The sequence below is a fragment of the Ovis canadensis genome, chromosome 26, assembly GCF_042477335.2.
Source record: "Ovis canadensis isolate MfBH-ARS-UI-01 breed Bighorn chromosome 26, ARS-UI_OviCan_v2, whole genome shotgun sequence".
In the NCBI taxonomy this organism is placed as follows: Eukaryota; Metazoa; Chordata; class Mammalia; order Artiodactyla; family Bovidae; genus Ovis; species Ovis canadensis.
This window is the reverse complement of record NC_091270.1, coordinates 29185134-29210786: the sequence shown is the minus strand read 5'-3', so window position 1 is coordinate 29210786 and position 25653 is coordinate 29185134. Positions and strand designations below refer to the sequence as shown.

The window sequence follows — 25653 nt, the reverse complement described above, 5'->3', positions numbered from 1 at the left end:
ATGACCTTGATGTGCACGCAACCAAGTGTGCAGCCATCTCTACACAATGTTCTTTGAGAGTGAAAGTCGCTCAGTCCTGTCTGACTCTTTGCGACCCCATGGACTGTATAGTCCAGGGAACTCTCCAGGCCAGAATACTGGAGTGGGTAGCCTTTCCCTTCTCCAGGGGATCTTCCCAACCCAGGGATTGAACCCAGGTCTCTTTAGGGGGCAGCAAGTTTGCCTAATTGTTAAATGATGTTGAAAACATTCCATATGAATCCAACTAATAAAAATAAGTGCCAACAATATGACTTTCTTCTTAAGGAGTTTATCACTGATTTTTAAAAGATTAAATATACTTTACAGAAAACAAAGCTAGAAAATGTATATCAAACCTCTAACATATTACTATACTATGAAACAGCATTTTTCTCACTTATACTTCAACTTGATATGAAAATGTATGCACATGTAATTATTCAAAATTTCAGACATTACAAAATTGGGAAGGGCAGTTTATCATTTAAAGTGAGTTTTGTTTTTAGACATGAAAATACCAATAATTTTTAAGGCAAGATGCCAGTCTGCTCCATTTTGGTCAACGAAAAGCTGAGAAAAAAAAATCCTAAATAAATATTTTCAAAGTGAGAAACTACATGTGAGTGGAGATTCTAATTTTACTCATTTACCATTATTAAACATAGTTCACTGGTTGCATTTCGCTACGATGTAACTGGATGGTCAGCTGTTATTGTTCCACACGTTCAAGACACTTCTCAATATGTTATTATCTGTAAACCACCTGCTGTTTATACTTTTTAAACAGATATACTGTGAAAAGAATCAATCCCAAGAAAGTCCCAACAGGAAGTCTGAGAATGTGTTTTTTCTTCCCACTTGGGGATAATTTTAAAGTGAAGAAGAAAGCAGAATAATCGTGTTCCTCTTACAGTTCAGCACATTTTAGGTGAATTCTGCCATTACTTTTCTAATGCTCTGCTACATGGGTGATGTAATAATCATGGCCCATTTACATAAAGAAATCAGGACTGAAAAAAACAAGTTTATTCACATTTAGGGAAAATCATCTAAATAAGGCTTGATCATAACAACAGACAAAAGGCATTTTTCCTTGAATATTCAAAGACTACATTAATGATCCCTAAGATCTTTCTGTGATTGCGTTATTTGACAGTGATGGAACTATAATTTCCTAGAACAGCCAGTTCTGTAATTTTCATCAGAAAATCCTACAAGTCAGCCTATGGCTCGCCTGCATCTGATTCACTCAGTCATTACTCAGGACGATCGGTCTTCCATGATTCTCCTCTATTATGACAGAATAGAAAGATGAACATTAGAATATATATTTCCATGTTCCAGGGTGCTTGCGCAAACACCTGTCACTGTCTATGTTTTCGCCTTCTTGTCTTCCTTACTGTATTTCCATTGCTCGTCCACCTTGTCACGATTACAAATCACTTTGTTTATTCGATTAGACACACGTCACTTTGAAAAGCCACTACTTGTCAAACTGCTCTGGGATAACATTTGAAATCATATTCAGTTCACTCTGTGAAGTAGGTTACCTCGCATTTTAAAATAATATGTATTTTATCATTTATAACTTTTTGGGGAGGATGGAATTGGGGGTCAGTTTTTACATCTGACCTGTTATTTTAATAAAATTTAACTATCTATTATTCTCTGGAAGAACGTGTATGTGTATTTTTATTAAATGTATCCACGCACAGAATATTTATGAGTTTCTTATTCTTTCTGAATATTACACTGAGTGCTGAATATCATACATATGGCTTTTCCTGAAGCTCCTGGCTTGTAGTCTTTTTACTGGTTCATAATTTCTTGGGTGAAATTCTGTGGCTAACTGGTTATGAACTTTACCCTAAAATCTCATAATAATGAAAACACGTGGAGGTTTTTCTCCGGGTTTGTTTATAAAGAACTTCTGGAACCTTCCTTGGTGGCTCAGGTGGTGAAGAATCTGTCCTGCAATGCAGGAGACCTGGGTTCGATCCCTGGGTTGGGAAGGTCCCCTGGAGAAGGGAATGGCTACCCACTCCAGCAGTCTTGCCTAGAGAATCCCATCCACAGGAGCCTGGTGGGCTACAGTCCATGGAGTTGCAAAGAATCAGACACGACTGGGCAAGTTTCACAGCAATAGGAGGAATGTGGCAATATGTCAAACCATGCGAAATAGAATTGGAGAGACTGTCAAAATGTATCCTCTATTTATTTCAATTTTTTGGCCATGCCATGTAGCATGTGGGATCTTAGTTCCCCGACAGGGACTGAACCCACATTCTCTGCACTGGCAGCACAGTCTTAACCGCTGGACCACCAGGGAAGTCACAACCTTAGAGAATTTTATCACGAGCGACCACTGGCATGGCTGGCACAAGGCTTTCAAATTCATGTCCATCAAGTCCATAATGCCATCCAGCCATCTCATCCTCTGTCATCCCCTTCTCCTCTTGCCTTCCATCTTTCCCAGCATCGGGGTCTTTTCCAATGAGTCAGTTCTTCGCATTTTAAAAGACTGAGGTTAAGCCTCGTGTGGCTAACATCAGAGTGGAAACCACCACTGCTTTAGACACTGCTAATGATCAGACAGGACGTGTGGGACAATCTTTTTCTTACTATTGATTAACTCATTCAATTCTCTTCTGGAGAAGAGAATGTTTAAGTCCTGGATTTAGAAGTTTAAAACGTATCCTCTTCAACTCCAATGAACATTTTTTTTAAAACAAAAAGAACCAGTATCAAAGCAATATTAATTAGAAAAAGTAGCCATCAATCATAGTTAAATATTTATTTAGTTGTACTGGATGCTTAACTCAACATTCTGAAAACTTCTGCTAAGACAAAAGCTAATCTTGACAAAACTGTAAAATCTCCTTCTTTGGCTATTTGTAAGAGAAGAGCAGAGAGTTACTAGCACAGTAAGACTTAATTTCAGTTCAGTTCAGTTGCTCACTCGTGTCTTAACATTTGTGACCTCATGGATTGTAGCATATGCCAGACTTCCCTGTCCATCACCAACTCTGGAAGCTTGTTCAAATTCATGTCCATCAAGTCCATAATGCCATCCAGCCATCTCATCCTCTGTCATCCCCTTCTCCTCTTGCCTTCCATCTTTCCCAGCATCGGGGTCTTTTCCAATGAGTCAGTTCTTCGCATCAGATGGCCAAAGTATTGGAGCTTCAGCTTCAGCATCAGTCTTCCAATGAATATTCAGGATTGATTTCCTTTAGGATTAACTGGTTTGATCTCCTTGCAGTCCAAGGGACTCTCAAAAGTCTTCTCCAACACCACATTTCAAAAGCATCAGTTTTTCGATGCTTAGCTTTCTTTATGGTCCAACTCTCACATCTGTACATGACTATTGGAAAAACCATAGCTTTGACTACACAGCCCTTTGTTGGCAAAGTGCTGTCTCTGCTTTTTAATATGCTGACTAGGTTGGTCTTAGCTTTTCTTCCAAGAAGCAAGTGTTTTTTAATTTCATGGCTGCAGTCACCATCTGCAGTGATTTCGGAACCCAAGAAAATAGAGTCTGTCACTGTTTCCACTGTTTCCCCATCTATTTGCCATCAAGATGGGACCAGATGCCACGATCTTTGGTTTTTGAATGTTGAATTTTAAGCCAGCTTTTTTCACTCTCCTCTTTCACTTTCATCAAGAGACTCTTTAGTTCTTCACTTTCTGCCATAAGAGTGATGTCATTTGCATATCTGAGGTTACTGGTATTTCTCCTGGCAATCTTGATTCCAGCTTGCGCTTCACTCAGCCCAGCATTTCTCATGATGTACTATGCATACATCCGACTCAATGGACATGAGTTTGAGTAAACTCCAGGAGTTGGTGATGGACAGGGAGGCCTGGCGTGCTGCGATTCATGGGGTTGCAAAGAGTTGGACACGACTGAGTGACTGAACTGAACTGAGCGTTTAAGTTAAATAAGCAGGGTTACAATAGACAGCCTTGACGTACTCCTTTCCTAATTTGGAACCAGTCCACTGTTCCCTGTCTGGATCTAACTGTTACTTTTTGACCTGCATACAGATTTCTCAGGAGGCAGGTCAGGTGGTCTGATATTCTCATCTCTAAGCATTTTCCACAGTTTGTTGTGATCCACACAGTCAAAGGCTTTGGCATAGTCAATAAAGCAGAAGTAGATGTTTTTCTGGAACTCTCTTGCTTTTTCGACGATCCAGTGGATGTTGGCAATTTGATCTCTGGTCCTCTGTCTTTTCTAAATCCAGCTTGAACATCTGGAAGTTCTTGGTTCACATTCTGTTGAAGCCTGGCTTGGAGAATTTTCAGCATTACTTTGCTTGCATGAAAATGAAAGTGAAGTCGCTCAGTCGTGTCCGACTCTTTGCGACCCCGTGGACTGTAGCCCAACAGGCTCCTCCGTCCATGGGATTCTCCAGGCAAGAATACTGGAGTGGGTTGCCATTTCCTTCTCCAGGGGATCTTCCTGAACCAGGGATCGAACCCAGGTCCCACATTGCAGGCAGACACTTTAACCTCTGAGCCACCAGGGAAGTCCTTGCTTGCATGAGATGAATGCAACTGTGAGGTAGTTTGAACATTCTTTGGCATTGGCTTTCTTTGGGACTGGAATGAAAACTGACCTTTTCCACGTCCCGTGGCCACTGCTGAATTTTCCAAATTTGTTGGCATATTGAGTGCAGCACTTTCACAGCATCATCTTTTAGGATTTGAAATAGCTCAACTGGAATTCCATCACCTCCACTAGCACTGTTCATAGTGATGCTTCCTAAAGCCCACTTGACTTTGCCTTCCAGGATGTACGGCTCTAGGTGAGTGATCACACCATTGCAGTTATCTGGGTCATTAAGATCTTTTTTGTATAGTCATTAAGTTCTTCTGTGTATTCGTGCCATCTCTTCTTAATATCTTCTGCTTCTGTTAGGTCCATACCATTTCTGTCCTTTACTGTGCCCATCTTTGCATGAAATGTTCCCTTGGTATCTCTTATTTTAGAGCAAGTTACCTTAGGGTTCTGCCTTTCTAGCAAAGTTGTTGAGTCACTAAGTTGTGTCTGACTTTGCAACCCCATGGACTGTTGCCCACCAGGTTCCTCTCTCTATGGGAATGTACCTGTATATTATCTGAGATGTAGCCAAAGAAAGTAAAAGTGATAGTTGGTCAGTTGTGTCTGACTCTTTGCAATCCCATGGACTATGCTGTCTATGGAATTCTTCAGGTCAGAATACCGGAGTGGGTAGCCTTTCCCTTCTCCAGGGGATCTTCCCAACCCAGGGGTCAAACCCAGGTCTCCTGCATTACAGGTGGATTCTTTACCAGCTGAGCTACCAGGGAAGCTAGCCAGGATGTGGGTAAATGTTAGAAATACAGCAAAGACAACATAATTTGTTTAATGTAATTAATGTTCTTTATGACATGAAGTTGGTCACATTTTGCAAGTAATTTATATCTCTTGATTTATGAGATCTGACATGTGCTTCTCAGAGCATATTTATCTATCAGATGTACAACAAGTAATACTCTTTGATTCTTGCTTTCTTTTTTCCAGAGTATTTTTCCTAATATTTGTAAAGTCAAAAAACAGTATATGTAACACAGTTTGAGTGGAAGAAGTTTTTCTTTCCCTGAAATGCCATCTAAGAAGAACTGTAAAAATTCTAGATACTGAGAATGGACTACTTTTTTTTAAAGATTAAAATCTATTAGAAATATTTTTATAAAGCCACTTGGATGGATGGAATTTTAGTTTTCTTGGAATTTTAGTTTTCTTTACTTAAAAAATCCCTCCCTCCATTTTTCATAAACCTACCTAAAGCACTCTGGATCAACTGCAGTACTTTCCAGGAAAACTATGTTGGTGATGAGACTATGAACACTGTGAAGTATATTACATAGTTTCCATTTTAAGCTTTTATAGTTTTTAATCTATTTATTATTTTGGTCATACAATGTGGCATGTGGGAACTTTGTTTCCCAATCAGGGATCAAACCCATGTCTCCTGCAGTGGAAGCATGGAGTCTTAACCTCTGGACCACCAGGGAATTCCCTGAAGTCTTTAAAAATATACTTTTTGTCCCCTTGCTAATTCTGATCCTATAGCATGCATGGGATAAAATGTTGCTCCAATTTAACTGGTTTGAAAGTGAATAATATTAACTATCTGTGGACAAGCTCTTACCATTCTGAACATCCAACACATGATGCTTATTTAATGTCCAACCGCCCATGTTGGAAGCATCCAATTCATAGCCTTGCAAAATGGCAGTCCTCTTCTCCCACAGAGTCAGGTCCAAACACGACTCATATTCATATCCTACTGACACTAGAATCAGAACAAATCATGGTTCATTTTCCCAACCACAGGCAGAAATGCAATTTATTTTATTATCTTGATAAAACTGCTTTTTTCACAGATGTGCTCTGGAGACCATATTTCCACTTATTTGTGAACAGAGTCTATTTTTTTATATGAGAAGATTTGATCATATAAAAGGTGGTTTTTGAAAAAAAAAAGTCTCCAAATATTATTTTTGTATTGACTTAATAGAAAACTAGTATTTTTCCCTACACCACTTTTTCACAAAGGGTCCATAGTACAAAATGAAGCTCAGGTTGAGCAACTGGAGAAGTCATTATTAGTTAGATCAGATAAATCAGCCCCAAATGGTGATCAGACAATAACAACAAAAAGTACTATTTACTATCTGAACAATTAGAGATGCTTAGGCTCCACGAGTATTAAGCTATGGAAAATATTTATGCTAAGTAAGGTTTAATAGAGCAAACAAATAGCCAGGTTACAACATTATATTCACATGCTCTTATCAGGAATAAACAATAAAATTAGCAGCAGATTAACAGGAACAAGTCTCAGAAGGAAAACTTCAGAGTTCACAATGAAACATGGATTTTAAAATTTAGAACAAAGTGAAGGGAGAAGAGGCAATTATCTGATCTGAACAAATTCCAGTCCAAATTACATGTTAATTTCAAGATAAAATGCCTACTGTATTTTCAGGTAACATCTTTTCCTTTAGTTTTTGGTATTCTGAGCCTGAGCCTGGAGCCACAGTGTGCGTATCTCAACAGATCAAACTCTGATTGCATTGTCCCTTCATGCGGGGAAGCAACTGGTTTGATGGTTCATGAATATCATTCTGCTGAAGTGACTGGTCCTTCCAGTCAGAAGAGCTGACATAATTTTTGGACACAAATGTTGTCTGATGTCATATTAAAATATCATTATGATTTGAAACTACATGTTGTTAGATACTGAAAATGTAAAAAAGGTTAATGAAAATTGAGATAAAATTATAAAGGAAAGAAGAAAATGAAAAAAGGAAGGGACGTGATGAGGAAAAAAAACATGAAAAAAAGGATATGAAAACCTGAAATTTCACATTCCCTTTCATCATATGGAATACACTTCTTTTTCCTGTGGTAAACCAACCATTTACAACCATTCTAGGCAACCTTACTGTCACCCTCTCTGCTTATCCATGGATTTCCTTGGATTATAATGAATTTCATGTTAATTCTGAGTTCAAGACAGTGTTTTTGGTGCAGAATATAATACATTTACAAGGGACTTACCAACAGCTTCAGACAGACCATAGACCTTTTGATTATATGCATCTGTTTTATCCCATATAAACGTATAGGCCAAGTTTGGTGATGCAGGAAACCACTTTTGAAAGAGTCTTCCTACAACAGCCACCATCAGATGCACCTTCATTAGATTAAATGGGATAACAGACTGGGTCATGGTGATCTTAAGTACTGACTTATACCCAGCAGCTCTGGAACTCAGGTAGGAAAGTTTCAAGTCTGTTCCTGGAATTGTGGTTTCTTCGTGGAGGACCTAGGTTTAAAAAGAAAGCAGAAGTTGCCAACAGGGATCACGTATGACTATTAGGTAAAATACATTTAAAAGGACGCAGCAAAACAATTAACAATAAGATAAGATCCTAAAGAGTCACTATCCACAAAAACGCATTTGAGATGTTATCTTATTCAATAATTAAAAATAATGCTGCTGCCAGCTCAATTTTTCTCCTCCTAAAAGCTTCCTGTCATTTATCTTGAATTAATCACAGTTCAGGTGTTACTTCTAATACAGGAAATTTTGTGACTGCTCCATCAGGCTGACATGCACTGACTTGTTAGTTTATAGTCACAGTGGATTCTCACTAACCCATCTTTCACCCCCGTTGCCCTGGAGAATTAGAGCAGACGTTTGTAAGATGGTTCGCTCAGCACAGAAATATGGCCCAGGCCAAAGATCTGGCCCGTGCCAGCTGGCTCATTTAGGGGTTAAACCTACGTCTACGGCCTCATCAGCTGACTGGTCACAGCCTAGAAAGACAGCAATGGTAACAAAACAGACCAATTCTCTTGGGTTAAACTGTAGCAAACTCCATATTCATGTTGGAAGGTAATATAACAATAGCACACTCCCACAATTAGTTAAACACTGAGCTTGGACTCATCGCTGATTTTTGATATGATGGTACATGAACTAATATTTTCAAGTTGCATAAATTTCCCCCCCGAGAACAATTAATGTATGTTGAATGTCTGCAAAAGACGCTCGATATACATTTTGAGTTGAAATGAGCATAAAGAGTTAACATAATTACCTGCATAAAAATTATCTGTTACAAATTTTAAAAATCATATTCTTAACTCCACAATTTACCCATCAGTGTGACATGCTCAATGAATGCCAATAAACTTATCCTGATATATGCAAAATACATTATGCCGAAACAGGATTTCAATATTTTGAAAAAAATCTATGTTATGCTGTATATAAAATAAATCCAAATAATTCAGATTCTACTTGCTAATGGTGCTCCTATTCGTTTGGTTAATAATAGTGGCTCTTCTTAGGCTCAGGCTTCCCTGGTGGCTCAGATGGTAAAGAATCCACCTACGATGCAGGAGACCTGGGTTTGATTCCTGGGTCAGGAAGATCCCCTGGAGAAGAGAATGGCTATCCACTCCAGCATTCTTGCCTGGAAAATCCCATGGACAGAGGAGCCTGGTGGGGTACAGTCCACAGGCTCGCAAAGAGTCAGACATGACTGAGAGACTAACGCTTTCACTTTCACCTGGGCTTACTACCTCTTGTGTAATGTACAAGGCTCTCTTTCCTTAGGAATCCACTCCAGGAGCTTATCACCTTCTCTACTAAGAATTAAATCGCATTCTCAAAGGTTTCCTCAGATTGCCCTATTCATTACTCAGACTTAAAGGACTACCTTTTCGTGTTGGAAAAATCAAAATAGCGACTCAGGGTTCAGTAGTATTTCTCTTCCTCCCAACTCCTCTCACATGAAACAGTTAGGAATGATGTATGTCTGTCATACAAATGTTAATAACTTAAGTAGGACCCTTGGGTTCAGGGTAAATCATCTGAACAGAACTCACTGTTTCGTATCATTGGGGGTGAAACACTGGTGGCTTAGTTTGAAAAACAGATTCTGTGACTTGGATGGCCCTGAAAATGTAAGTGATTATAACTTAAAGCATATCATTTATTTTGTCTTAATTTATTTTCAAAATAATTTCACATAAATTTGATAGGTTTCCTATAGATACCTTCATGAATATATACTGTGATCTTCCAGGAGTTGTATCTCTGTTTCAAAATATCATGTTATTCCTAATTTTAATAACTGATTTCTGTCTTTGTCATCATTAGCTTACTTCACTGGAACAAATAATCTGTTTTTTAACTCATTAAAACATGTTTCTCCTAGGTAATTTAATTTGACCATACTATTTTGCACTAGTGGAAAAGCAAATCAAGCTAGAGTGGAAAAACCAACCATTAAACCAGCTGTAGGCTTCTTACCCCTTCTTACCCCCAGCTACCTTTATCTAAGACACCATCATTTCTCCTACCACTGACGCTGCCTCCTGACTGGTCTTTTTGTTTCAAGCCTTGCCCTAAATAGAAGATTCTCAGCATGGCAGCTGCAATGATCTTTTAAAGAAGCAAATAAGAAACTGTATTTGGTCTGCCTAAAATCCTCTCACAGCTTCTAATTACTCAAAGATCACAGGAAAAGTCCTCATCCTTGCCATGGTCTTCAGTGATCTGAGACATCATCTCCTTCATTTCAGCCACACCTGCCAGCTTCTCTGCTGTTCTGTGGACAGGCCCAGTTCTTGTTCTTCCCCTTCTGTTTGTTCAGTTGCTAAGCTCTGTCTGACTCTTGCTGGACCCCATGGACTACAAAGCCCGCTAGGCTACTCTGTCCATGGGATTTCCCAGGCAAGAACACTGAAGTGGGTTGGCATTTCCTCTGATATTGGATCTTCCCAGCCCAGGGATCGAACCCATGTCTCCTGCACTGCAGGTGGATTCTTTACCACTGAGCCACCAGGGAAGCCTGTTCTTCCCTTGGAGCTTTAGAACCTGCTCTTTTGCTCTGCTTGGAATGACCTTCTATTTTCCAGGTTTATTCTTTCTCTTCTCAAAGTTTCCACTGAAATGTAATCTTATCACAGACATCTTCTGGGGCCATGCTATATAAAACTGCAATTCCATCCACTTTACCCTGCTTTATTATTTTAATTTAGTCTCATTCACAACTTGACATATATTTATTTGTTTTCAGTCTCTCCATGTAAATTGGCAAACTTCTTGGAAGCAGGTACTTCATCTGATTGGTGTACTGCTTTCTTTCTTTATAAGAGCGCCTGGTGCAGAACAGGTATTTCAATAAATATTTGAAGAATAAATGCAGCCAAGCTGTTCAGTGCTGTTGTATTTTAAAGACCACAAGTTTTTACTCGGCTATTTACATATGAAGTCCATTATCGCTGTGCTTAATGTCCTGCCTTTAAGATCTGAAAGTTATTTCTAATTGGAAACATACAGGAAGGAAAACAATCCCCTGATATTTCAGCAGACAAAAATGAATAGTGAAAACATGGTTATTTTTTAAAACTTATAAAACTTTCCCTGTGAAAAATATGGCTTTATGAACTACATCATTAACCCTGTATTATTAGGGTTTAAGACATGATACTGTGTTTTTAAAATATTGTGAGAAAATTAATGAACATTTTTTATGGAGATTCATCTGTTCTAATGTATCTTCTGCTTACAATAATAATTAAACAGTAAAACACTGAGAGTAATGGCCACGTATAGTAGCACTTGGTATAACGTCAGTCAGGAGGTCAGATACATGCAGGCACGAAAAGCCTTTTCCAATGAATGAATCAATGAGCAAAGACATTACTAGCTGTTGCACTTAAAGCTGTTTTCCCATCTGGCTTCAGCTAATAAATAGACACAGATATATATATATATATATATATATATATATATATATATATATCTTGAAGAAGAAGTATTTTGAATAGATCTTTAAGAAATAGTTAGATATCCTAATATAATAACTCTTATTTACTACACACACACAGACACACCCCACATTCTACATGTCATTCCAGAGAATTACTTAGGATAGCACTGGAATTCTGTAATCCTTTAAAAAAAAAATTCTTTGGAAACCACGTGATCTGAAAATGGTTTACTGCAAAGCACTGCCGGCTAGAATAGTCTACCTGTGTCTCGGGAATAATGGGACTGTCTTCAGGAGATGATCTAAAAAAGGTGGATAAAGGCGAGGACACGATGATAGGATTGGGCCTCACAAAGCCACTCAGATCACAGCTGGGAATGTCGTTTTCTTCTTTCTTCATGACGAGGGTATCCATCACATAAAAGACATTCCATGGAATCCACACAGTGTGATACTGGGTGAGGAACGGGGATCGTTCAAACACCAACGTCAGAGAAGCCCCGCCATTTGCCACCAAGTCAAACCTAGGAAAACGTAAGACATATTTAGTGAATTACCTGGGTCTTGTGTAACTCTCAACACTCACCTCCTTAAATCAATATGCTTTATAAGAAAGACCTTTTTCTCCCAACTTTTACATGAAATAGTTTAAAATCTATGAGACTATTAAAAGAATTATGCAATGACCATCCATATATCCTTCAGTTCAGTTCAGTCGCGTCCGACTCTGTGACCCCATGGACTGCAGCATGCCAGGCTGCCCTGTCCATCACCAATTCTCGGAGTTTACTCCAACTCATGCATATATCCTTAACCCAGATTAACTAACTTATTAACATTTGTACAAGCTTGCTTTATCTATCCACTCCTTTTCTAGAACCATCTGAACTTAGGTTGTAGATATTACAAAGTCTCACTCTCAAATATTTCAACACGGGGGCTTCCCTGGTGGTCCAGTGGTTAAGACTCTGCCTTCCAATGTAGGGGGGCACTTGTTCAATCTCTGGTCTGGGAACAAAGGTCCCATGTGCTGTGGGGTGTGACCAAAAATTAAAAAGAATTTTTTTCAAAATGAATCTTCTGAGACAAAAAAAAGAACATTCTCCTATAAAACCATATACTCTTATTATGCCTTAGAAAATGAGATTAACTTTTAAAAACCTACATGAATATATAACTTTAAATTTTTGCCACCATGTACTGTCACAGATCTCTGGTCTAAAAGTTGTTGCATTTTCAAACTAAAAGGGCCATTAAAGCATTATGCCTGGTAATTAAAAAAAAAAAAGCCTAGTTTTTATACTTAAAATACTTCAAAGAAATATAGGGTGCTGGAACTAACTTACATTCCGTCTTGGCGGGTAATAGTATATCCATACTCTGGGTAATGGAAAAATGAGACATTCACTCCAATAAGTGGAGTTCCATCGGCAGTCAGCACTTGGCCTCTGATGACGGACGCTAGGCTGTGAGAAAAGTAGAAGAGTTAGACTGAACATTTATCTCCTCAGACAAACATTATCATGATGTAGAGATAATTCAACCTAAGGATAAAATAACAGTACATAAGGCACTTGTATTCACAAAAACCAGACTAGAAACACTCCCAAGACAGTGTTCCTTATAATTCACTGCAATCCACATTCTTGAAATACCTGGTGTTTACCCTGGGTTTTAATTCATTGCAATCTGGGCTTTGGAGAGTTATCAAGACCAATAATTTAGAGATGAATTTTTTAAATTATAAACTGTGCCTTTTTTCGTGAGTCATATATCTGGTGCTGGCATGAAGGAAAGTATACTTTCCAATTAATTCCAAGGCAATCCGGAAACCCGCAGGGACCGAGAAGTACAAGATTTAAGGGGGCAATGAGGAACATTTGTGCAACAACTTTTAATCAACTGCTGGGTCTAACTGCATTAATGCTGTTAAATTGCTGCAGACCCAGGAGTTCTGGTGTAAATCATCTTCTTTTGCTCAGTGAGACACAAGACACCTGCTTTCACTTACTGGTTTATTTTCAAGTCATTACTGCTCTGCAAAGCACCAGGCCAACAGCTCATGCAATCTTACTGCCATGCTGTTAGCAGTTCCATTACATTAATTCATAATTTATATTATTTAGTGAGCTCAGCTTAAAAAAAAGTGCACTTCTGTTTTGCCTTTTGGGGTCTTTTCATTGCTTCTTTTGAAACACTTCCAACTGTGCTAAGAAAATCAACCAGTTAAATGAGGATTTACTGACTCCTTAATGGGATGTCCTGTTATGCTTCCGGTACTGAAATTGACAAAGTATGTGAACTGTGTCAACAATGCTTGAAACATGAAGTTTGGTGAAGGATGTGCCGAACGATGAAAAACTACATTTTAAAAAAGGCACTTTCCTCAAATTTGCAGTCATCAGCATTTTATATTAAGGGCTTATAACTGTTGATAATATCATCACGAATCTATGTAAGGGAAAGTGTATGAACCTCTTATTGAAAGGACTTTCTCCAGGTATGACATGGGTGCTATCAGATCCTATGAGAAAACTGATGCGGTCATAGAAGGATTTGGCAGCTTGCTGAGATGGTGACTGTAAGCTTTGGCTAATGATATCCTGGGGGTCGGGCAGTCCACGACAGTAAGGCTGATTTTGGCAGGAACTCTGTAAACAGCAATCAGGATCCATGCAGTCAATGAGTCCATCTGTAGAGAGAGATGTAAACCAGTTAGAGATGTAAACCAGTTATCTTTTTTGGCCATGATGCAGAATAAGTTTTGTTTGTTGACGTGGCTATTTTTTTTTTCACATCTAATGATTTGTTCCTCCTGCCTAACAGTGATTTCTGGCATCCTTTTTGAAATCAAATACAAGGGCTGCAGTTGCTTTCATAGACAGTAAATGTTTGCTTTGGAGATGACCGAAAAGAATTATATAATGTTGGTTCTGAATAAAAAATAAAAAATGACTGTTTAGAACAATGTATTACAGGCAGATCTCATTTTATTGCCTTTTTCAGATGTTGAGTTTTTTCTTTTGTAACAAATCAGAGGTTTGTGGCAACACTGCATGGGGCAAGTCTATTGGTACCATTTTTTTCAAACAGCATCTGCTCACTTTGTGTCTCTGTTACATTTTGGTAATTCTTGTGATATTCCACTTTTGCATTAGTATTATATTTGTGATGGTGATCAGTGAACTCTAGTGTTACTGTTGTAATTGTTTTAAGGTGCCACTAACTGTGCCAGAATACGTCGCACTTGGACAACGTGTGTAGACTGACAACTACTGTGTGTGTGCAAACCATTCCATCAACTGATAACCACTGCATGTGTGCAAACCACTCCACTGACTGATAACTACTGTGTTGTGTGCAGACCGCTCCACTGACTGACACTACTGTGTGTGCAGACCGCTCCACTGACTGGCACTACTGTGTGTGCAGACCGCTCCACTGACTGGTGTTCTCCTACCTAAAATTTGGGGAAAGGTTTGAAAATGAAAGTCTGTGCAACACTAACATAATTAACATATAAGAGACAAGATGAGTCAGTCGCCTTTCAAGGAAGTCATTTTCCCAAGGATGGTAAACATTGGTCGCTCAGTTGTGCCCTACTCTTGGCGACCCCATGGACTGTATCCTGCCAGACTCTTCTGTCCATGGGCATTCTCCAGGCAAGAATTACTGGAGTGGTAGCCATTTCCTTTTCCAGGGGATCTTCCTGTCCCAGGGATCGAACCTGGGTCTCTTGCATTGCAGGTAGATTCTTTACTGTCTGAGCCACCACGGAAGCCCAAGGATGGTAAAGTATATTTCAAATATAATTAAGTTATTTCTCAAAATTTAATCTGGAACCTGAGTTCTATTAATATGCTTCCTTTAAAATGAAGATGTTAATAAAAATACGGGTAATGTAAATAAGCTATAATATTGAAAATGATAAGAAATCTATCACTAAAAATTGACCTACAGGTGTTGGTGACACCTGTAGAGAATAAGGGTTAGAATCTTCTCGAGCCTTCTCCAGGAACATCAAAAAGAAACTATATTCAATGGGCCATGTAAGAATTTTGTTTGAAACATATAAACCACCCCATTCGCGGATAAGTGTTAGGATAATGGTTTCATGGCATTAGTCTTTAAGGTCATTTTTCAGTGACCAGTTGATACATGAATTTTGATCTGTTTGGCTACTACATTTCTCAGTACAGATTAATAAAAACATTAGTTTCTGCAGACTTTAATCACCATTGGGAGAATGGATAAAATCATTATAAAATCTTAAAACCTAAGTTTCAGGTCTCAGCATGACCCTATTATGGCAAACTCAGCTGAAAATATCTGGTTGACCAATGTTTTATTTACACAGGTGTTTTGAAACAACTTTTATTAAAAAAAAATACACTGGTCTTTTTTTCTTTTTTGCTTTAGGCTACTCTTATTAATAGAACATATGCTTGCCCATTCATTATCTGAAAGCAAACTGAAACAAAATAAAACAGACTAAACTGAATCATATTGCCCAGTCTATAGCACTTCCCCGGTGGCTCAGACACGGAAGTGCCCAGTCTCTAAGTAGGTCAACAACAACACAGATAAGGCAGGAGACAGGAGATGAGTGGCCTGGCTCAGCAGCCTTCAGTCACTTGCCACCTGATCAAGAACGCTGTGAAGGTCTGGTTTCTCCTGACACCCGTTCTCCTTTCTTTGGATAGCTACTCTGAATTTTCATTTGGATGGCCAGTCCCCCCCAACTTTCAGTCTATGTGCATATCTCTCTTTGCCTTTGGTTCAGAAACGGACATGGGACCTAATCTGTCAAACTGGACTGAACTTCAGGAACTATCTAAAAACCCATCCTCCCCCCACCCCAATCCCTCTAGGCTTGGAGCTGGAAGGCCGTGAGGCTGGGGTTACCCCATCTCCCCGGCTGCCACGACATTAGAACCTGTCTGGGAATGGAGCCTTCCCAGAAGAGTCAAAGCCAAGAGCTGGAGAGAAAAAGCAACACGTTGCAGTTACATCTTTGGGGCTTTTGCAATAAGCTGCATCTGATCTGGGCTTTTCAGTTCTAGAAGTCAAAGCACTGCCTTCTTTCCTAAACCTGTTTGGGCTGGCTTCACTTAAAACTGAAAGAGATGTAGCTTATCCAGAGACATTAACTAAAAATTTCACTATTTCCCATATGGTTGAAAAAAAGAGCTTAATAAGTATTAGAATTAAATGTATGATGCTGAACTCTTTTGCATGACTATTTTAACTTTTTGACACCATAATTTTTATACACATGAAAATGTATGAGTCAGAATTTCTGATAAGCAGATCTTATAATTTCTTTATTATAGCTACATTTTCATGTGTATATCTGTTATAGTTCTAAAAAATGGATTGTTAATTATTTGAAAGCACATATCTATTCTGAGACAAAAATTCAAAATCATGTTTTAAGAAAATCAAATGAAACTGAGCTTTGAAATTTCAGAGAAATTTATCAAAAATATTCCTTTTTTAACCAAAAGGCCACAAAGATGAAAAATGTCTAAATATTTCTCAATATTTCTAGTGGAAGAAAGATGAAACTATGCTAGAGGCTTATTTTTCTTGAGGATATGTTATAATATGCAATATACTGAATTTTTTCTCCATCTGTCTCAAAGACACAGAAGCATAAGTTATTAAGACTCAGATTTTTAAAGTAGCAGATGATTGACCTATTGCATCCAAATCATTTTAGCTTCAAAAAAACAATTAAAAAATTCTTTTAGTAACAATTCATGATTTATAATCTCAACTTCATGAAGGTTGAGACTTCATGAGGAATCTTTAGTATGTTTTATAATTTAAGCTTCCCTGGTGGCTCAGCTAGTAAAGAAACCATTTGCCAATGAAGGAGACACAGGAAACGTGGGTTCAGTCACTGGGTTGGGAAGATCCCTTGGAGAAGGAAATGTAAACCCACTCCAGTATTCTTGCCCGGAAAATTCCACAGACAGAGGAACCTGGTGGTTTACAGTGCATGGGGTCACAAAGAGTCCGACATGACTGAGCACACACACACACGCGTGCGTGTATATATATATACACACACAAGCACGCGCGCGCGCGTGTGTGTGTGTGTGTGTGTGTGTGTGTCTGTATATTTAAGAGTTCTTACTCTATGGATTTAGAATGAGTATGCTTGGGAGAATAATTCCATATAAATATTTGATATTCTTGCAAGTTTTCCCCTTACATTAATCTTTTAAGCATAACTAGAAAGTGAAACCTCCAAAAGTTATATTTTATCTCCATTAACCTGGTCAATTAAGGGTTAAATCCCCCCTCCTTTGGTCCCCCATAATACTCCCTGAATGCCTTCCTTTAGGCACTGTATGGTACAGTTGCCAAACAGGAATGCTCAAATCTCATCATTCATCTTTGTTAGTTTATAAAAACCAAATGTGCGTCTGGCATGTGGTCTGCAGGTCATAAAACTGCATGAGATTGACACCTTCTGAACTAATCAGTTGGAAATGCATTTTTACAAGCCTCTCTGCTAACATCAATCAGAGATAGAATCTCATTTTCAACAGCCAAGATGCAGGGACGCATGGTTTGTTATTTTTCTGCAGAGTTTATCAGTAACTTGCCCAAGCAAGTGACGGATGCTTATGAATCTGGCTTCCTATAACTTGAGAAAACATTTTTCATTCTTTGCCTATATTCACATAGCTAGGGCTATCTAGTGCCACTAGAGTTGATTATCCACTTGCCCAAATGTCTATTGTAGTAAAATTGACTTCATAGACGAGCTTCTTAAAATCATCGACATTCCGTTTTAGTCTCAGGAATATGAGGTTGGCTTAAATTGGTATTGGCGTAGAAGCCATATCTAATAGAATTAATCATAAAAAAGATCTAAAGAAACTCAGAAATGTTCAAACCCACTAAATAACAACTTCAATGATCAGTTAAGAGCCTTTCTTTCTCCAGGTTAGGCTTTGCACTATGAGTGGTATTTAGATATAAAGTAGACAATATAGTTTATGCTTCCTTCCACTTAATCCTCAGGATTACTGCTCTAGTTATTTAAAAATATGCTCTCATCTTTCCTAGGACTTTCATTGGTTTGTAACAGTGGTTGGCAAACTTACTTTGTAAAGGACCAGATAAAAAATATTTCAGGTTTTATGGGCCATATAGTCCTTGCTACAAGTATTTAACTCTGCCTTGATAGCTCTAAAGCAGCCAGAGATGATATGTAAATAAGTGGGTGTGACTGTGTCTCAATAAAACTTTATTTACAAAAACAAGCTTTGGCCCAGAGGTCATAATTTGTCAACCTTTAGTCTTGCTTTTAAGTTTCTACCCTGCCCTGTTTCCTTTGTCTTTAAATCATTCTTTTCTTTTCTTTTTTTTTCTGGTAAAGTTAAACAATGCACATTTTATTAGATTATTAAAACGTCTGACTCCATCATTTCCTAATTTACACTCTATGCTGACTTCGACCTGCTTGTCCAAAGTCTCACTTTTGTCTTTTAAGCAGCTATGGAGAGTTTAACATTTTTTTTCAAAACCTTGATATACTAACTAGATAAAAAGTCATGAATTTCCTTTGAATGAATTTTCATCTTCACTCTAAAGGTAATTAAAGCCCTTACCCACAGTATTTGGAAGTATTTCTCCCTCATTCCAAGCTGGAGGTAGAGGTAGAAATTCTTTAAAAAATTTAAAAAATATATATTTAATTTTATTTTTAAAAAGTGTCATGGCTGCTCAGCTATGTCAGACTTTTTGTGATCCCATGCACTGGTGCCTAACAGGCTCCTCTGTCCATGGAATTTTTCAGGCAAGAATACTGGAGTGGCTGCCATTTCCTTCTCCGGGGACCTTTCGGACCCAAGGATCAAATCCACATCTCTCGTGTTTCCAGCACTGGCAGGTGGACTCTTTACCACAAGCACTACCTGGGAAGCGCCCCCACCTCCCCTAAATATATCTTTATGTTTCTTCTTGGCTGCACAGTGTGTTTGTAGGATCTTAGTTCCCCGAACAGGTATGGAACCTCAGCGCCCTGCAGTGGAAGCACAGTCCTAACCACTGGACCGCCAGGGAATTCCCAAGGTAGGATATCTGATGCAGTATTTTATCTGTGGGTTTTAGAATCTTCAAAGGGTACGGGTATACCTTTTGTTTCTCTTTTGGGTCACCATTCTGTAACATACATGAAATTCATTTGCTTATTACTGAATCTGGATCATGTTTGGTCTTGCGTATCTTCCTGGTTTGTCTGATTAACAGAGTTCTCCTCGTGGCTTTAGTCTATGTTCGCATCATTTCAATTGTAATGACCCCAGGCTGTTTATTCTCCTGAACTTCCAATCTACAGCCTGCCTTCTAGATATTTCCACTTGGATATTACACAGGCATCGAAAACTTAACATGTGGGAACCACAACATACACGATCTTCTCTGAATAGACCACTTTCTCTGCATTTCTTACTTCAACGAATGTCTCCGCTATCCACTCACCCAGGTTCTGAAAGTAGAAACCTGAGCGTCATCCTTCACTCCTCTCCTCCATTTTTCTCTGCACCTAATCAATGGTCAGCTCCTCCTTTTTCCTACTCCAAACATGTCCTAAGTCAGCTTTCTTTTTATTTCACTGAAAAGACCCTTCAGGCCACCACCGTCACCTCTTGACAAGATCTCAACAAGAGCTTGGTTTCCCAGGCTCCAGTCTTGTCCCAGCTATTCATTCTCAACACTTCTCTCAGAGTATTCTTGGCAGAAATCAAATGTGATTATTTCACTTCTCTAGGTAAAATGCTTCCTTTAATTGGTCCCTGCTGCTTTCTGAGTAGTTAGAACTCCTTAACATGGCTTATGAGACCTTTGTGATTATTATTTCCTCTGCTGGAGACCTCTCACTGCTCTTATCCCGGCTCCCTCCCCAATTCCGTTAGCAGTCAGCTCAGACAATGGTCTCACCAAGTTCCTTGAGGGCTAATCTAGCCCACTGTTGTAGCTCCCAGAATTTAAGACATATTCTTTTTGGCACTGAGCACGCATACAAAAATTTAGCGGAAGAAAGTGAGGAATAAATTCAGTCCCTAGAGATTATGAGATTGAAACAGGCCAAAAGGATGTCTTAAAAGCACAGCAGATTTTTAGTTTTTAGTTTTTTTTTTTTCCAGGAACCACCATACTGTCCTCCATTGTGGTTGGACCAATTTACAATCCCTACTACTGCTTACAATTTACAATTTACAATCCCAATCTACTGCTTGGAGATTTTTTGATGATGGCCATTCTTTAAAACAGATAACCAACAAGGACCCACTGTACAGTGCAGGAAACTCTGCTCCATGTTATGCGGCAGCCTGGGAGTTTGGGGGTGAATGGACAGATGTATATGTATGGCTGGGTCGCTTTGTTGTACATCTGAAACTACAACAACATTGTTCATCGACTCTACTCTACATAAAATAAAAAGTTAAAAAAACTTTTTCTACAACAGAGACACATACTGCTTTCTTTCATCACCATTTTCCTGTCCTCAGATACCATGCTAATCCTTGAATTCCTTTTTCTTTTTCACTCTAATAGGTACTTTTACATGTTCTTGATAAATTGGACATTAGGCAATCCATACAACTGTAAAAAGTATTAAAAGAAACTATATGAAATACTACATATAATCTAAACAGGGCAAGGCCTTATGTACTCATAAAGACAGATAATCCCAAATTCAGGAAGGAAAAGGTAAACCTCATGAACATTTGCCTTGTAAAAGTTTATCATCTGGAAACCTCTGCATGAGGAAAGATGTCATAAGCAAGGTTAAAAGATAATGAAAACTTGGGGTAAATTATCTACAACACACTTCATAAAGAGCTGATGTGCAGAATATATAAACAACTCCTTAAAATTAACAAAGAAAAGTCAAAAAAACTCCATAGAAAAAAAACGGTCAAGAGAAATAAATAAGCAACCAGCAAAAGAAGAAACATAGTCAAGGAACATATATAAAGATCATCAATCTAACTCGTAATTAGGGAAATGCAAATGAAAACAATAAAAGTGGAATCATTTCCACCCAGCAGATAACAATTCATATTTTTCATTTTGTTGCACAATTTTGTTTATGTACAATGATTATGTACAGACTATGAACATGGGGAAAATAAACACTCTCCTCCCGATGAAGTGTACAGTGGTGAAACTTACTGTGAGGCAATTTGGCAGTAGCTACCAGAATTAAAGTTAAGGCACCCTGTGACCCAGCAATTTCATTCCTACAAATCTGTTCCAAAGAAATATGTGTATATTTACACAAAGATTTCTATGCAGATAAACACACAGACATCCACACACAGATTCACTACAGATCTGCCTTTATACCAAGAGCAAGAAAATAAGAAACAGCTAAATTATGATTAATGGGGCAGTTGTAGAATTAACCAGGACATCTGTGCTTCTGTTATAAAGTATGAGACAGACCTACACATACTGACATGAAAAAATCTCTTTGGCAGAATCAAATTTAGAACAGTACCTATCCTGCTTTCGTTTAAAAACATAAATGTGCATCTACTGTAAAGTAAAATTAAAAAAAAATAAGCTCACTGAGGAGGTGTAGAGACACACACTCTGAGTTGTTAACAGTGGTGATCTTGACTGTTGTTGATCAGCTGCTAAGTCATGCGCGACTCTTGCGACCCCAAGGTCTGTCTGCAGCACACCAGGCTTTCCTGTCCTCCACCATCTGCTGGAGCTTGCTCAAACTCATGTCCATTGAGTCAGTGATGCCATCCAACATCTTGTCCTCTGTCGCCCCTTTCTCCTCCTGCCCTCAATCTTTCCCAGCACTGTGTATGACTGCTAGCAATAATCCTGCCCAAGAATGCAGAGGTTCTTAACCCAGAGAAATGGGACACTGTCTAAAGAAGTTCTGGGCAATGCTCTTTGTTGTTCTAAAGCTTGCAGTGGCAGTGAATGGTAATGGGTATAAAATACAGGGAAGACTGTTAGTTTCAGCCTGTGTGAATATTTTTCCTCTCCTAAAACTCATTCAAAAACAGCAGTCAAACCCCATGCTTCTGAAAGCAAAGCTGGACTTCTCTTTTCTAGAATGGGATTCTCCTGGGATCTAAAACTTCTGTGGATAATAAAAGGGTTCAGAGTAACCTAAATCTCTCCCTTGAATGCATGCTAACTCGCTTCAGTGGTGTCTGACTCTTTATGACCCTACGGACTAGTCCTCCAGGCTCCTCTGCCCATGTGATTCCTCAGGCAAGAATACTGGAGTGGATTGCCCTGCCCTCCTTCAGGGAATCTTCCTGACCCAGGGATCGAACCCATGTCTCCTGCACTGCAGGGGAATTCTTTACTGCTGAGCCACCTGGGAAGCCCCTCTTCCCTGCAGTAGGATCTCACGGAGTCTTTAAAAAAAAAAGTAATTTCCCCCTAAATCATCTGCCAGGATAATGTATTTCAAGGCTCTGAGACTGAGTGCCACTCTTCATTCTGACATCTGGATTCTTTTTAAGAAGTACTCAGGAACTCTTATGAGCTTACCTTGTGGCTCAGCTGGTAAACAATCTGACTGCAATGAGGGAGACCTGGGTTCGATCCCTGGGTTGGGAGGATCCTCTGGAAAAGGGAAAGGCTACCCACTCCAGTATTCTGGCCTGGAGAATTCCATTTGACTGTATAGTCCATGGGGTCACAAACAGTCAGATACGACTGAACGATTTTCACTTTTGGAACTCATTTCCTCTCCTCTCTTCCTTCCTCTTTTTGTCCTTTTTTAAACCATTCCCCTTCTGATTTTTTTCTATTTTATTTAACTTTTATTTATTTATTTTTAATATATTCTGGAGGACACAGCCATCTCATCCTCCTGCTAGAACTTTTAAAAAATGTATTTTCAAATGTTTCCTTATTTTCATTTGGGAATCTCCAAACTTAGACTGCCTCTGTCCATTTATCACATTTATTCTGAGGCTCACGTTAAACTATCATTCATCACTTCCCTCCTCTGTCATTTTTAGCACACACACCTGCTTGCATCTACAGTTTGTATCTTGTTTGTATTTTTTTCTTCCTTCCTCTCTCAGTACTGTTTTTTTAATTTCTAAATAACCTCAGTTGAATTGTGCTTCTTTTTTCTACTATGATCAGACTCTGAAGGCATTAAGAAACACCTGTGTGAGGTATATCGTCCTGGCATATCCCCACGAAGTAGTATTAAAAACTCTGAAGGACAATGAATAACTTCATCTACTTAAAAGTAAGAGGCATCATTCCTGGCAGGATACATATTCTGACATTCTACCATCTTGCACAGAATTTAGGAAGAGGTTTAAGTCATTCTTGGGCCTTCCACCATCCAATCTGCAGAAGATTTGCCTCTTATGCCTCAGGTATCCACAGGGGAGCTGTCTATTTGAGGACCAGACAGGAAAGCAAGATGTCAAGGGGAGCTCTGATCACATCTCCCTAATGAGAAGAACAATAAGAACATTGCAGCTACTGCCACAGATTATGTATTTTGGAGAAATCAGCTCATTCGTGAGTATCTACCTTGAGTTTCTATAAAGGTAAGAGTGGTCTCTGGCAAGCTGTTGCATTTTGATGCTCACACTGTGGGACCACCATATGGGGAGCTATTGAAAGTCAAGACACTCCCTATCGAATGCGAGTGTTAGCAACGTGACCAGGTGCAATGGTGCTTACTGAAGTGTTGGGGGAACTGGAGAGCTGCCTTGTCAGGCTGGGGCATGGAAAACATGCCAGAGACTCCAGCACTGATTTTCCTGTTCTCAAGTAAGAGGGGAGCAAACTCCAGGAGGCAGTGAAGGTGGGCTACAGTCCATGGGGTCGCAGAGAGTTGAATATAAGTTAGTGGCTGAACAACAACAAAGTAAGAGGGCTGGAATTTGGAGGGAAGGAATGAGAGAGAATAGAAGATTCCTCCGTAAAGTAACAGAACTCTACTAGCCATATGAAGTGGTTATTGCAGTATATGACATGGTTATAGTAAAACGAAATGCTATTGATGGCTATCCATATTCTGATAGAATAATCTGTTTTTCTGCCTACCCACCATCCTTGAAAAAAAAAAGTGAAAGTAAAAGTGTTAGTCAGTCGCTCCGTTGTGTTCAATTCTTTGCGACCCACGGACTGTAGCCCTCCAGGCTCCTCTGTCCATGGAATTCTCCAGGCCAGAACACTAGTGTGGATAGCCATTTCCTTCTTCAGGGGATCTTCCCTACCTGGAGATCAAAACTGGGTCTCCTGCATTTCAGGCAGATTCTTTACCATCTGAGACACCATGGAAGCTTCTATCGTTCTTACCTGGAGACAGAACTTTTCTGCCACTAGTCAGCAACTTTCTGTGTGTGTGTGTGTGTGTGTGCATGTGTGGTCTATAAAGTTCTTAGAGTAGTGCTCTACAAATTTGCTCAGACTAAACTATGATGCATTTAATTTTTGATTCGAGTCAAATCAACCTCTTCATCTTCTCCTTGATTTTAAGTTGCTTAATGGCAACCCACTCCAGTACTCTTGCCTGGAAAACCCCATGGGCAGAGGAGCCTGGTAAGGTGCAGTCACTTTCACTTTTCACTTTCCTGCATTGGAGAAGGAAATGGCAACCCACTCTAGTGTTCTTGCCTGGAGAATCCCAGGGACGGAGGAGCCTGGTGGGCTGCCGTCGCCTGGTGCGCTGCCGTCTATGGGGTCGCACAGAGTCGGACACAACTGAAGCGACTTAGCGGCAGCAGCAGCAATGTGTTAAATGAAACTACTTAGCAACTTTCTGACTAATTCACCATTTTTTGACACCAAATGTAGACAATGTATCTATAATGGCACAGCTCCCACATGTCATAGAATTTCAACTACAGTCCTTATTTTAAATGTTCGGTTTTACTGTTTTCAACTAATGGTAATGGTAATAATATTCTTAATCACCAGATTATGTGTCTTAAGTTGGTGTTTAGTGTGAAAAATATTGTCTGTATACACATAACCCATGCTTAAGTTCAAGGAATCCTCTAGCTTGGGCTATAAGGCAACCAGGTTACAATCTTAGGGTGTAACAAAGCTGGTGCTGAGGTTCCTTCTCAGAAGATGAGCAAAATTAGGTTAGGGACAGGAATACAAATTATATGAGATAAGCAGAGAAGCCACAGGAGGTCTTCTATTAGGTCCGATTTCCCCTTGGAGAGGGAAGTCTAGAGATAGCAGAGCTCCATGCTAATAAGAATAAACAAAGAGGGACGAGGCCAATTCACAGCTGATAAATTCCGAGGAAAGAGAGAGACCGCCTTA

The 25653-nt window shown here is 39.1% G+C and overlaps 1 protein-coding gene across 5 annotated transcripts in view; it reads right to left on the bottom strand.

Moving 5' to 3' along the window:
* Positions 1–25653, bottom strand: part of TENM3 (teneurin transmembrane protein 3) — a 629396-nt gene that overhangs the window by 61358 nt on the left and 542385 nt on the right. For all 5 annotated transcript variants that reach the window (XM_069573182.1, XM_069573184.1, XM_069573185.1 and 2 more), the window contains 5 exons: positions 13822–14038; positions 12693–12812; positions 11609–11870; positions 7616–7883; positions 6201–6344 (listed from right to left, as the gene is read on the bottom strand). In XM_069573182.1, the coding sequence (XP_069429283.1) occupies positions 6201–6344; positions 7616–7883; positions 11609–11870; positions 12693–12812; positions 13822–14038 (1011 nt within the window). The remainder of the gene's footprint in view (positions 1–6200; positions 6345–7615; positions 7884–11608; positions 11871–12692; positions 12813–13821; positions 14039–25653) is intronic.